At 51.1% G+C, this 13,646-nt stretch overlaps 1 protein-coding gene across 7 annotated transcripts in view; it reads left to right on the forward strand.

Annotated features, from left to right (window-relative positions):
• The window catches only part of AAK1 (AP2 associated kinase 1), an 80,877-nt gene that overhangs the window by 60,705 nt on the left and 6,526 nt on the right, over positions 1-13,646 (forward strand). For 2 of the 7 annotated variants that reach the window (XM_032712619.1, XM_032712617.1), the window contains 3 exons: positions 951-1,052; positions 2,627-2,728; positions 3,623-3,733. The exons of 2 other annotated variants lie outside the window; for them this stretch is intronic. In XM_032712619.1, the coding sequence (XP_032568510.1) occupies positions 951-1,052; positions 2,627-2,728; positions 3,623-3,733 (315 nt within the window). Of the gene's footprint in view, positions 1-950; positions 1,053-2,626; positions 2,729-3,622; positions 3,734-7,809; positions 7,915-9,447; positions 11,501-13,646 lie in introns of those variants that run through there. 3 more of the 7 variants (XM_032712623.1, XM_032712620.1, XM_032712624.1) reach the window with 3 other exon arrangements.

The following is a 13,646-nucleotide window of genomic DNA, read 5'->3' on the forward strand; positions in this document are numbered from 1 at the left end:
GTGAGTGAGAAATCACTCGTCCACCAGATGAATAACTGAGATTAACTTTTTGCCCAGGTGATCTGAGTGTCTCTGTGTGAGGGATAATGGGAACCTCAGGAGTTGTGCTGCTGAGAGCGACTGTCTGATTTAAATCTGAGAGTGAAGTAACTGCCTGGTGACTGGGCAGCTCTGTGACCCCAGGGCAGGTGCTGAGGGCTCCATCTCTGGTTTTGCTCTAGCTCTGAAGGGCTCTGAGGTTCCCTTCCTGAGCAGAGTTGTGGCTCTCACACCTGAGCTGGTCATCTCTGCTGTTTCTCCTCTTTAGATGAAGACTAACAAAGGAATCCTCAGCATAGGAAGGGGAGAGGGGGGAGAATTGTTTAAATTTGGGCTTCAGTGGGTCATGTTAAGGTTCTGGGTATGAGGTTAAGCTCCTTGGGGAAAGCAGCACCCAGAGGGGGAAGATGTTTCTCACCTGCCTTAGGTGACCTGGCCACTGGAAAGCAGCTGCCCTCTGTGTGTCTCATACTGAGGGACAAACTTTTCAGCAGGGCCTGTTGTGAAAGGCCAAGAGATGATGGTGTTAAACTGAAGGATGGTTGATTTTGATTAGATAAAAGAGAGAATTTTTTTACAATGAGGGTGGGGAGGCCCTGGCACAGGTTGCCCAGAGAAGCTGTGGCTGCCCCATCCCTGGAAGTGTCCAAGGCCAGGCTGGGGCACCCTGGGCTAGTGGAAGGTGTCCCTGCCCATAGCAGGGACTGGACTGGATGAGCTTTAAGGTCCCTCCCAGCCCATCCCATCCCGGGATCCTGTGCTGGAGCCATTTGCACCCAGTGTGGTTCAGATGCTCCTGAGGCTGCCATGTGAGCCCTGGACTGAGCACCTCATTAATGTTGTCTTTTCTTTTTCTGTTTTTTGCTTTTTCTCTCTGTTGCCTCCCTTGCTCCTTTTCCTGCTTAACCCAGAAAAACTGATTGAGGGACTCAAATCTCCTGAGCCTGCACTGCTGCTCCCCGACCTGCTGCCCCTCGCTGACCCCTTCGGCAGCACGGCCGACGCTGGCAATGGTAACCACACACCCAGGGCCTCCCCTGGGCCTGGCCTGGCCTGGCCTGGCCTGCATGGTAACTCCACAGGCACCCCAGGCTCCCAAACCAGCCCCTGCTGCTGCTGGAACTTGTGGGTTGGGCTGAGACAGATCTGCCTTTTCTCCATGAGGTGAACACCTGAGGAGTGAAGGTTTGGTGTCTGTGTCTGGAATCCAGGGGTACTGATCTGGCACAGCAGCGTGGCACAGCTGTGCCTTGTGTGTTCTCTTGGTAGAAGAAAGTTAATTGTTGATTGAAGGGGAAGATGCCAAAAATCCCTCCCCTTCTGGTCAAGACTTTGTGTTCAAGCACAGCCCAGGCACTGAGCTGGTCTGTCTCTCCATGGACCCTCAGCAGCAGGAGGAGGAAGCACAGCATTCCCTAGACCTGGGGAATGCTGGGAATAATATGCTAGGCTGCTGTGAGCCTGGATGCAGGAGGCATCAGGCAGGACTAAGATTCTGGAGTGTTGCAGAATCCTGTTTTCATCTACTTGCCAAATAATTGCAGGCTCAGTGGCTGCCATCAGCTGATGGTGTGGGTTGGGGTCCCAGCTGGGGTCCCTTGGCCAGCTGGCTGCAACCTGTGGCTTGGAATGGAGAGGAAGGAAATGAGTCACTGTAACAGTAAAACTTCTTCTCCCTTTTGCAATTTTTGGCAGTTGTCTGAATGCTCTTAGATAATGATCCTGCAAATCACAGACACACGCACTGCTGTGAAAACAGAAATGGTCATTAATCTCTCTTAGGTTGACCAGTTAGACCATTTCTGCTTCTAGCCTTTGGGTGCATCCTTGTCCTTTAATTTAACGTGGTCGTTGCCTTGCTGTTGGTCCCTGAGGACACCCAGTCACTGCATGTGGCTGCTGTGGCAGGTACCTGCCATGGCTCTCCCCTCCCTTTGGGGTTTCTGTAAACCAAATCTTTGCATCCAGCCTTTGTAAACATCTCCTGTTGTCTCCACATGATGGGTGAGATGGATACTGGGGACTGGGCCTTCCAGTGAGATGTCAGGTTCCAAAACTTTGTCACCTCCCTGTCGGCTCTGCAATCCTTGCTCCATTGGCCCCTTAAATGGGAACAAAGATCCTATATCTTGGCTTTTTACAGGCTTAACTGGGACCATGCTAAGGGCTCCAAAGCAGGTACTTTAATGCCCTGTTACTCCTGTTGCAAGGGGACTCTGTCATGGTCAGGGTTCTCCTTTTCCTGGACAAGGATCTTGTGGATATTTGCCCAGCCACAGGTCTCCTGGTTGTCTGCAGGGCAGGTGTTATTAACCTGCTATTCTGTGCTCTGGGTGTTTCAAATTGGGCTTGCATAAATTAGAACAAATAAATAAACTCAAATAAAGACTCACCCCCAGCAAACATGGATGAGTTACAGTTTTCCCTCGTGATTAAATTGATTAAATTAACATTGGACTCCAGCCTCCTGTGCTGACACAAATTACAGGGTCACTGAGGGCTTCAGACAGCTGCTGCCTCAGCTCCTACTTCTGCCTGTCCTTGCAAACTAACCTCTGGCTTCTCCCCTGCTTTGCCCCCTGGAAAGGCAAACCCGACGTGGCAGTGGAGAGCCTGATCCCTGGGCTGGAGGCGCCGCTGCCCCAGCGCCTCGTGTCCCACAGCGAGTCGGTCGCCTCCACCAGAACAGGTTGGTGGGGCAGGATGGGCTGGGGCCAGGGGTGTCTGGCAGCCAGGGAGCACTGGCTGTGCCCATGGAAGTGTCTCCCTCTCGCTGCTCTGCCCACCAGCATGAGCTGGGCCTGCCCTGTGTCCTGTGAGGGGTTCTGGGTGGTTCCTCCAAGGTCCATGTCACTGGTCTGCCTGTGAGGAATGGTTGGATCTCAGGGAAGGGCTCTTCCCCCAGAGGGTGGCTGGGCACTGAACAGGCTCCCCAGGGTTTGGGCACAGCACCAAGGCTGCCAGAGCTCCAGGAGCATTTGGGCACTGCCCTCAAGGCATGGGGTGGGATTGTTGGGGTGTTTGTGCATGGACAGGAGTTGGACTGGATGATCCTTGTGGATCCCATCCCGCTCAGGACATTCCATGACTCCATGGTACATATTCCCTGAGCCCCCATCACAGACCTGTAGGTGCTGGAGCATCACTCCCACGAGCTGCTTCAGGACTGATTGCTGTCCCAGGGAGGATGGCCACAGCCAGTTCCTGCCTCGCCATATTACAGGCCTTGAGCAGGCCACTCTTCACAGCAGATGGACTTGAGCTCTTCTCAGAGGTCTCTGAAAACAGGCAGTTTGTGTCTGGTTTGCAGCTCTCCCCTCCCTACACAGCCCCCCCTTGAACCTGTCCCTGTGGGACTTCCTTGTCTGTTCAGCTTCAGAGGGCAGGGCATCCCAGAGGGGTGGGAAATGTTTCTAGAGGTGTTGGGCCCCTCTGCCCTCACTGAAGGGAATGTTTTCCATCACAAGAAATGGCTTGGATTGAAACTCTGCTCTAAGTGTGTGTGAATGGGAATGTGGGAATGTGAGCCTAACACTCTTTGTGTCCTGTTCATTGCTTCCTTGGGATGCTCACCTGGATCCAGACTCTCTCACTGGGGAAGACTCTCTGCTTGACTGTTCTCTGCTCTCTAACCCTGCTGCTGATATCCTGGATGAGTTTGCTCCTGTAGCTTTTGCAGCTCAGCCTCACAAAGGTAAAGTGGCCCCTTGCTCTGCCCTGAGCTCTCCTGCTGTGTGGGCTGGAGCTGATGTAAAGCAAAGCTTGTACTGGTTTGCACAGGCAGGGACTGGTTTACACAGGCAGATGCTCTGACCCGTGTTCTGGTGGTGGTTTCTTTTCTTTCCCCCAAGCCATTGTTTTGTTTTCTTCCCAAACTTAGAATGTACACTGAAGTACTAAGGGAAAAAACATAAAGTGTTCAGCTTGACTGTAAAGACAGGGTTTGTCAAAGTAGGTGACATTTCCCATGGAAGAGGGAAGGGAGTTCCCCAGCAGAAGGGATCCAGCAGGCATGAAGGGTGGGCTCTGTGTGCAGCCCTTCCTCAGGGAATGCACTCTGCTTTTGCTTTTCCACGTGGGATTTAAGGCCTGGTTTTATGCTGCATGACTAAATCTGGAAGAGAGCCTGATAATCATCTGTCCCAGGGTTTTGAATCAAAAGGTGGGGTTTTTGGTTTCTTGGAGTTGCCATCCCAGGCACATGACTGAGCTCTTCCAGCTCTAGAGAATATGGGATGCATCCTCCTTGCCAGAGGATATCAGGAGAAGTTCTGGAGTCAGACTGCAGTGTCCCAGCAGACACACAGGAGAGCCCAGGTGCAATGTCCAGCTGAGAAAGGGAACAGCGTCCTGGGAGCACAAAGCAGAGGGAAGAGGAGAAGCAGAGCGTGTGTGTGGTGATCCCAGGAGCTCAGGCCAGCCCTGGCAGTGCAGCAGTGCTGGGCTGGAGCTGTGCAGTGCTGGGCAGTGATCACAGCTCTGCTCTCTGGCCATTGGTAAACAAGACTTGGGGGACCCTGGAGCTGGGGCAGTGCTCACATGGCTTTTCTTTTTCCCAAGCGAAATCCAGGCCCTCTCCATGGCTGGAGCAGGGGCACAGGAATGCTGTGAGGAACTGTCAGCTGGAGTGGGGTGTGCACAGGACCTTCTCCTGCTCTGGCCCATCCCTGTCCTGGGCTGGAGCAGCTCTGAGAAGGGCCTGTGTCCCCCGGGGGCAGTGACAGGGGCTGGGGGCTGACTCACCTAAGCCAGGCTTGCAGGGAATATTGGATAATACCCGGCTGGGAGGGAAGGCCTGGACTTCTGGGCTATTTATTGCCTTGAAAAGAGAGGCCCAGAGCAGCAGTGTTGATTTCTGGGTGCCCCTTGGTGCTGGGTTGTGCTCAGCTCCTTTGGTGAGTATCCCTATAGGAACAGAAGCGATCTGTCCTCAGAGGAATTGCTGTGAAAACAGTCTGTAATCAATTTTTACACTTGATGGCACTTCAGAATGAGTTTGTGTGTTCCACAGAGCTTTTGGGTTAAACAAGCAGTTGTTCTAATTGCTCAGTGCTGTAATACACTTCTGGGCCACTTTATTTTGTGTAAATGGCTTGAGCTGTGTGTGGAGCAGTTCCTGCTCCCTCCTGGAACACAGCAAAGCCCAATCGTTGTTGGTGTGGCTTAATGAGAAAATGAATTAACAGGCTCCTGTGGGGCCCTCCCAGGCTGCCCTGCTGTTCCCTCTGGGATGGGAAAGGATCATGTTTGATGAGAACATGAGGCTCTGTTAGCACAGGAGAGGGGGTGGGGGGGCAAGTTATTAAAATAACTTCCAGAACTAATTTATGGCTTGTTTTCAACCCCTGATTCTCTAGCTCTGGGTGTGGTTATTAACTGTGCATCAGTCTTAGTCCTTGATTTGTTTATCCAGTCCTGGAGGGGATGATGTGTAACCCCCCTGGGGCAGGAGCTGCTGTCCCTGGGCACCATCCGCCTGTGGAGCTGCAGCTCTGCCTGTTCCCAGTGGGACCAGGAGGGCTGGAAGAGCAGCCCTGCTCCCAGTAGGGTCTGGTGCTCCAGCCATTCCACAGGATCCTTCCTTTGTCCATCACTGGGCTGTTTGTTGGCCTTGGAATTTGTGCTCAGCCTTCAGAGGCCCTAAATTTGCTTTTGCTGGTTCAGCCCTGAGCTGTGTGTGTGAGAGGGGAGGGTTTTTCTCCTGCTGGTGACACGGGGCACTGAGCTGAGCTCCAGTGCTTTTGGAGGGGTTGTACCCAAGCAGGGACACTCTCCAGCCTTTCCCTCTCCTCAGGATAGTGCAGAGCTGAGCTGCACTTTGGATTGACAAGAAGCTGAACGTGAGCCAGGTGGCCAAGAAGGCCAATGGATCCTGGCCTGGCTCAGGAACAGTGTGGCCAACAGGTCCAAGGAGGTGATTCTTGCCCTGGACTCAGCGCTGGTGAGGCCACCCCTGGAGTGCTGTGTCCAGCTCTGGGCCCTCAGCTCAGGAAGGACATTGAGGGGCTGGAGCAGGTCCAGAGAAGAGCAACAAGGCTGGGGAAGGGACTGGAGCACAAGTGCTGTGAGGAGAGGCTGAGGGAGCTGGGGCTGTTCAACCTGGAGAAGAGGAGGCTCAGGGGAGACCTCCTCACTCTCTGCATCTCCCTGACAGGAGGGGGGAGCCAGCTGGGGGTTGGTCTCTTTGCCCACCCAACCATCAGCAAGACAAGAGGGCTCGGGCTTCAGCTGTGCCAGGGGAGGGTTAGGTTGGAGATTAGAGAGAATTTCTTTGCAGAGAAGGTGCTCAGCCATTGGAATGGGCTGCCCAGGGAAGGGGTGGATTCTCCATCCCTGGAGGTTTTTAAGATGAGACTGGACGTGGCATCAGTGCCATGGGCTGGGAACCACGGCGGGGTTGGATCAAGGGTTGGGCTTGATGATCTCAGAGGTCCCTTCCAACCCAGCTGATTCTATGATTCTATGATTCTGTGTGCTCCTTCAGCACCTTGTGCAGCACCTCTGGGGCTGGGAGCAGCTGGGGGTGTAAATGCCCTGGAAAATGGATGCTTGCAGAGGCTCCCAGGTAGGTTGGGAAGAGCCACAAACAAATCTCTCCAGGGACAGAGTGATGACAAGATGAGACTTCCCGTTAGGATGAAGCACCTTTGTGTGTTTGACTCTTGGCACTGCTCTCCTGGAACATTTTAAGGAAGGGCTGGACATGGCACTCAGTGCCATGGTCTGGTTAGGATGTGGTGTTTAGTCATAGGTTGGACTTGAGGTCTTCTCCAGCCTAACTGAATCTGTGATCTGAGGTTTGTCCTTCCTGGATGTGATCCTCCAGAGCACAGTGTAGTTCCACAAGTGGTTTTTTGCATTAGCCAACCCCAAACCTGTTAACATCTTTGTCAGCTCTGGGTAAAGAGCTTTTTTTCCCCAGTAGGAGTCCAACAGGAACATTCCTGTTCTGTGAAAACCATCAGCTTGTGTGTGTCCTTGCTGGGCTTTTCACGTAGGAATTGAGGAGCAGATTTTGGAAGGTGTTTTAGGTGTCTGAAGTGACAAGCAGTGATGCACAGTGAGTGAGGGAGCCTCTGAAGGTACATAATTGCCTGATAAGGTGGATAAATGTTTTATCTCCTCTGGAGATGGTTGAAAGTTCCTCCCACCAAGTGTGGAGCTGTGGCTGACATGGTTGGAAATCAGTGGATTTTTCTCTCAGAGCTGCTCGAGGGGCCTTTAAATCTGGTTACATTTTCAGGTGTGTAAACTCCTTGGAAATCTGACTTCATGTTCACTTGCTGTTTTAGTGCTGTGGGTGAATGCTCATGGGTTTGTCTCAGAGATGATGGGAATTTCTTCTCTGTGTTCTTTTTTTCCCCAGCCCTTTTCCTCTCCCTGTGCTTGAGAACTGGGAGCCAGAGAGCCAGACTGTGCTCTCAGACCATGCTAATGGCAAAGAACACCTTCAGTCCTTGGGAGTTTAACCCCAGGCCTCTGCCACAGCTCTGAACTCTCCAGCTGAGCCTTCAGACTGGCCAGATTTTGTTCTGGCTCTTGTGACTTGGCTTGCTTCATTTGGTTTGGTTTTATCCCGTCTACTTCTGTATTTAATTGGCTCTCCACCTTCTTACCCAGACTTACCAACTTTATTTCACCTTTTAAATGAAACTCCTACTTCTAAACCCTGTCTCTGAAAACATAGAGATGTTCTAACCCTTCCTGGCAATGCTAACCAGCCTCTCTGCTGTCTTTGCTTCTTTACTCTCTTTCTCTTCTATGCTGCAGAAGATACTAACCTGATATCAGGCTTTGATGCTCCTGAGGGCTCTGAAAAAGTGACAGAAGATGAGTTTGACCCAATTCCAGTGTTGATATCCAAAAATTCACAAGGTAAGCCAGGTTGTGGGGGTGAAAAAGGGAAGGAGGAAAAGAAAACAGTGAACATATAAGTTAGTTCTGGGGCAGTGGTGCTGCAGCAGGTGTGACTAACCCTAAACTGTAGATACATCAGTGTGGTATTTAGGGAGCTTAGTCTGTCTCTGAGATACACTGGCCTTGAAATTTCTGTAGGTTCTCTGTTTGGGAGAGGATTCCATGTCCAAAAAGATAAGAACTGCAAGGATTTCAGATCCCATGAGGTCATTGCTCCCAGCCTGCCAGGAGAGCATAGACGCCTCTGGCTGAGGTGCTGGGAGAACTCTGCTCTCCCACCTTCCCATTTGCTGTCCAGGCCAATAAAGGAGATCCTTTGGCTTTTGAGTGAGTTTGGCATGAGGAACAACAAACAGGGATGATGATGATGATAATGATCCTTTATAATCCCCAAACTCCTGCTGAAATTGGGGCTTTTTCAAAGGTGCTTGTGGGAATTGAGTGTGAGGTTTGGTTGATGGTCCCCACCTCCTTTGAAGGGCTCTGAGCAGGAGAGTCTGTGGGACTTCAGACTGTGGTGTCCCCTCAGTTGAGGAGCTCTTGGCCAGCACTTCCAGCCTCACACAGGGGTGTGGAGGAGCAGCAGTACTTTTGGCTTAAAGCCACAACAGTACTGTGTTTTTAGCTCTTCAGGGACAGAATCAGGCACTGTTTCACAACCTGCTCAGTGAAGTGGGTCCTGTCTCTGCGGTCACATTGTTGAAAAGTTTTGATTACAGTTTCTGATGTACTGGTGGAGGTTTAAAGACAACTCTAGGGCTCTTCTTTTTTTTTTTCCTCAGTTTGATCACAGAACTTTTTGGCTTCCTTAGCTCCCACTTCTGGTCCCAGCAGGAATGTGCTGTGCCCCTGCTCTGCACCAGTGTTGGCTTTCAAAGACTTGTTAGACACAGTTCAGACATTACAAACCCTGCTCCTGCTGGAAGTCAGAGGAGATTTCTCCCAAATCTGGGCCAGGATAAGCTGCCTTGAGTACAGAGAAGCATCTTGAGACCATCTTGGAACCAGATGGTCTTTAAGGTCCCTTCCAACCCTACCTGTTCTGGGATCCTTTCCTTATGTGTCCAGGTCCCAGTTACAGAAAGCCCCATGAGAGCTCAGCTCTCCTGGAAGCAACTGCAAACCAAAGATGCTCTTAAAATAGCAACTAAATTTCAAGATTTAAAACTCTGAACTGTCTTTAGGTTGTGGGAGTCCTTGTAATTCCTTCAGTGACCCTTTAGTAAGGACAGGATTCTGCAGCCTGGATAAACCTTGGGGAAGGAGCTGGTGTTTGTAGGGATTTGTTGGCTGCTGTGCTGGATGGTTTGGGGGGAGAGGGTGGAAGAGCAAGGAGGGGCTGTTGTTGCTGTTGTGATAGTAATGAGAAGAGCTTGAGCCAATTTTCTGTTTTGCTTTGCCTTTTTTCTTTCTTGCTTGATCTTGAACTTCTGAAACTGTCGTGTGTGTGTGTCCTGTTCAATACTGAATTCCTATCTCTCACACTTTCAGGTGGGCATTCTAGAAACAACAGTGGAAGCTCTGAGTCCAGTCTTCCCAACATAGCCAGGTCTTTACTGCTGGTGGATCAGCTCATAGACCTGTAGCAGTGGCACAGTAGCAGCCGCAGTTTCTGTCCCGTACCCAACCCTCCGTCCCGTTACCAGAAGAGTTTCCTCCCGTTGTGCTTCTTTGGGGCTTTGCTCTTTTTTTTTTTTTTTATTAATTAAAAGAAAAATCTGCCAACAGGAGACAGTCACCCACCTTTCTCGTGTCTTCCCATGGCCTGGGAAGGATTCTGTCTCAGTTCTCCAGGCAGCCTGTCCTCCCTAAAGCTCTGAACGCCTGCTCTGGTTCCTCTGGCCCTCCCCGTAGCCCGTGTGCAGGGAGCACCGTGGGGAGCAGGGAACAGCAGCTGCTCTGGGACCCTGCCTGCAAGAGCCTCCCCTGCCCAGAGCAGGGGGGCACGGTGTGGGTCAACCTCTGCTTTGTGCTTTTGGGTCTGGGCTTGTCCCTGTTTTCACTGGATGGGCAGGAGGAAGGGCCCGGGGGACAGTGGTGGGGACGTCCCTCACCTGCAGGATTAAGGTCAGGAGAGCTCATGGCTCTGAATTGGCTTCAGAGGAGGAGGAAGCCCCGAGTTCCTCTGAAACAGCCCAGCCCATACTCTGGTGATGGTGCAGATGAAGAGTTTTCCAGCTGCCCCCAGCCCATGGTTTGCTGTTTAACAATCCTGCTCGGGAATGAACTGCACTTCCTGGGGGAGGGAAAACCAGGAAAAAGGAAAAAAAGAGAAAAGAAAAAAAGGAAAAAACCCATATTGTTAAAGCTGCAGACATGACCCTAGGTGAAACGTAACAAGGTTTTGAACCAAATCCATGTGAGTATGGCTGTGACTGGCGTTTTGTTGACCTTTTTTTTGGGTGAAAAGGGCACTGTGGCAGCAGCAGATGTATTTTCTGTGATTTCTGTGTTTGACTGGAAAGAAAAAAATCCCCCTGACCTACTGTAAATTGTGTATGAAACAAATTGTCCTGCGGTCGTTTTGTCCGTTTTCAGTCCCGGTTTTGGTCCAGCCTCTGATATCTGTTCTGGGTTCCCCTTTCTCCCGTGACTGCTGTGGTGCACCCGGGTCAGTCTGGACCCACTGTTTCAGTAGCAGAGGTTCCTGTGGGCCCTTCTCCCCGGTCTCTGTGAACACGCATGCACTTGGTTCAGGTGGTTTGAAATCAGTGCTGCTACAGCTCGATGGGGTTTCCCTTTTCTTTTCCCTCCACATGCTTAGTTGGTCAACTTTGCTGGATACGCTCACCTCATTTTCCTTGGCTTATCCCGAAGTGCGGAATTTCTATCTTGTATTTGAGAGCTCTCTCTGCCCAGAAGGACTGTCCCTCCCTCTGTAGTGGACTCTCCCAGCTTCCTGCTCTCCCCGTGTCTGTGTTTGTAGCTGTATTAGTAACAGTGCAGTTCCCACGTGCGAAAGTTCGAGCGACTGAATGTCTGTGCTGACCTCGCTGAGAAGGGAAGAGACCCAAGTTTGTGACTCCTCCTTTTCCTCTCTCCATCCCCCCAACTCTCCGTTTAACCAGTTCTGTACATAGATCTCCCATCGGTTGTGTCTCTACATTACTCTTCTTTTAAAACCTACACTTAATAATAAAAGTATTGCTTAAGTGTGTTGTATCATTACATGTGTATACTGCACTTTCCAAGAGAAGCTTTACATGAGAACTATGGAAATGACCTTAGTAAAATTGTGGATAGAACTTTATTATTTTTTTGTTTTATATTCCTAAAGCACAGGCAAGCTGGACTGGAAAACATGAAGACGCTATAGATAGAAAGTTATTGTATAGTCAGATACTGAGATTATATGAAAAGAGAATGGATTTTAAAAAGTAACCATCTACTGTATATTAGAAACAAAGATTTCTGTGAATTAAAGTACTTTTAAAGAATGTTTAAGATTTTAAATCTAATGGCGCTTGTTCAAGGGTTCTGGAAAAAAATGACAAATGCACTGGGTTGTTAATAATGCTATTAAATAAGCAGATGTGAATGTTTATTTTATTGCTTTTTCAAGTAGCTGTTCGTGGGTGTGGGTGGAAGTATGATACTTTAGAGATGTCTGTTCTTAGACTTCATCAGCAAATCCTTGCCACGTGTTTGCAGAGCGAATGGGAGATGAGAGATGAGATGAGATGAGATGAGATGAGATGAGATGAGTGGAGATTGGGGATTCATTTTAAACTCCAGAAACTGTGACTGTCCTACAGGCACTGGCCGGTGTTGGTGCTGCTCAGAGCTGGGGAGTTTGAGTGGAAGCTGCTGCTGGGGGGGACAGACCGAACCTCCCCCGTGTCCCTGTGGGATGCACCTGGTACCTGGTGCTGCCCAGGTGGTGTCAGAGTGAGGCTGTTGGAGCTTGGTTGGAGCCTTGTTTGAAGCTGAGGGAGATGTTTCTGTCCCCTTTGAAGGGTTGTGGGGTCAGGAGGTGTTAAATAACATGGCACAAACCTACAGTCAGTGAGATCCCAGCAGAGTGTTCTCCTCTCTGCCTGGTGCTGTTCCTGAGTGTTGGGATGACAGAGGGCTCTGGGGCTTGCAGTGGTGGCATTGACTGTTCTGGTGGATCCTCCTGGCAGGGAACTGCAAACACAACCACAGGACATGGAGCCATTTCCCTTCCTGTCAAGGCTGTGCTATGGGTGCAAGAACAAACTGGGATTGGGTGGGAAATGTTCAGAGAGTAGCTGGAATTTCGATATTGGTTCTCGGTTGTTCGGGGAGGACGTGGGCTGAGAAGTGCCCCTGCCTTTGGAAACCTTCTGGTTCACCCTTCAACAGATGGGCACAAGTGTCACCCCACAGTTCAGAGATCAGCCAATTGTGTTGTTTCTGACAATACTCACTGTGTTGGGAGCATCCATCCCAAACCAGAAGGTGCAGCTTCCTGGGTTTGGACTGTCCAAGTCTTCCTGGGGTCCCGTGGGCCCTCCTTGGCCAGGGCAGCGGGTGCTGTGTGAGCAGCTGGGGCAGTCTGGGCTGGGGGGACAATCTTGGCACCGTTGGTTTTGTGGCAAACCTGCATCATCCCCCAGCCCACTCACCACAGGTGAAGGGCAGCTTGAGCCAATCTGTGCAGAGCAAAGTTATTTTTAGTGGGGACTTCTTGCAAAGGAACAACGAAGGTGTTCTTTGGCCTGAAAGCTTGCAGGGTGTTCCCTCCAGTGGCTGTCCAAAAACACCTGCTTTGAAAATTGATTTTTTTTAAAATTTGTTATTACAGTGAAAGTTCAGGTGTGATTCAGAGCAGGGACAGAGTTGAGCAGCTTTTGGGGTATCCAAGCAAAGGTGAAATGTGGAGCTTGTGGAAGGGGAACTACAGGAAATGCCATCGGGTGCCCCGTGTGCTGCAGCTGCATCAGCTGAAGTGAGGGCATGTGGAAGTTCAGCCCAACTTCTCTAGTTCAGGAGCTCCCCTGGGAATCAGTCGGAGCTGGGGAGCAGCTGCTGTGGGGGAGGCAGAGCTGGGACATGAGCAGTGCTCTGGTGACTGAGGCTGATGCTCAGCTGGGTCATGGCAGTCGGGCGAGGTGGGTCCCCTGTCTGTGCTGAGGTGTGTGGGCACTGCACACTCAGCTGCTGCCCTCCAGCAGGAAACACAGACCTGGGGGGGAATTAAAAAAGGGTTTCTTGTATTTATTTGTTGCTCCTGTGCAGTCCCTGTCTGTGCTGGGAGGAGCCCTGGTCCAGGCTCCGGATCCTACTGTTCCCAGGAGGAAGGGTGGGCTGCTTCAGGGACATCCCTGCTGTGGGACTCGTGCTCCTGCCTGGCACAGGAGGGATGTTCACCCCATGGAACTCGCCTCGTGTTTTCCTTAGCGGGTCATTGCCTGTACCTTAAAGAGGACTCGTGTCCATAACTCCCAGTTTGGGCACAGCCCAGTGAGGGGGGAGCACAAGGATGCTCTTGGTGTCCAGGGTGTTAGTTTGGGAACTGCTGGAATGTGGGGTTTGGGCTTGGTTTAGCTCCTGCCTGGTCTCACTGTCATGGTGCAGGTGGCTGTACATGAGTGCCCAAACTAGGGCATTAAGTTCCTTCTCTTGTGGAGCTGCAGGCCCTGGCTCTGCCTCCAGGTCTCCCCCTGTGCAGTGGCTTTGGGCAGAAACACAGAGTTCTGTCTGCACTGGGCAGTGACACAGGTGAC

The sequence above is a fragment of the Chiroxiphia lanceolata genome, chromosome 28 (genome assembly GCF_009829145.1).
Source record: "Chiroxiphia lanceolata isolate bChiLan1 chromosome 28, bChiLan1.pri, whole genome shotgun sequence".
In the NCBI taxonomy this organism is placed as follows: Eukaryota; Metazoa; Chordata; class Aves; order Passeriformes; family Pipridae; genus Chiroxiphia; species Chiroxiphia lanceolata.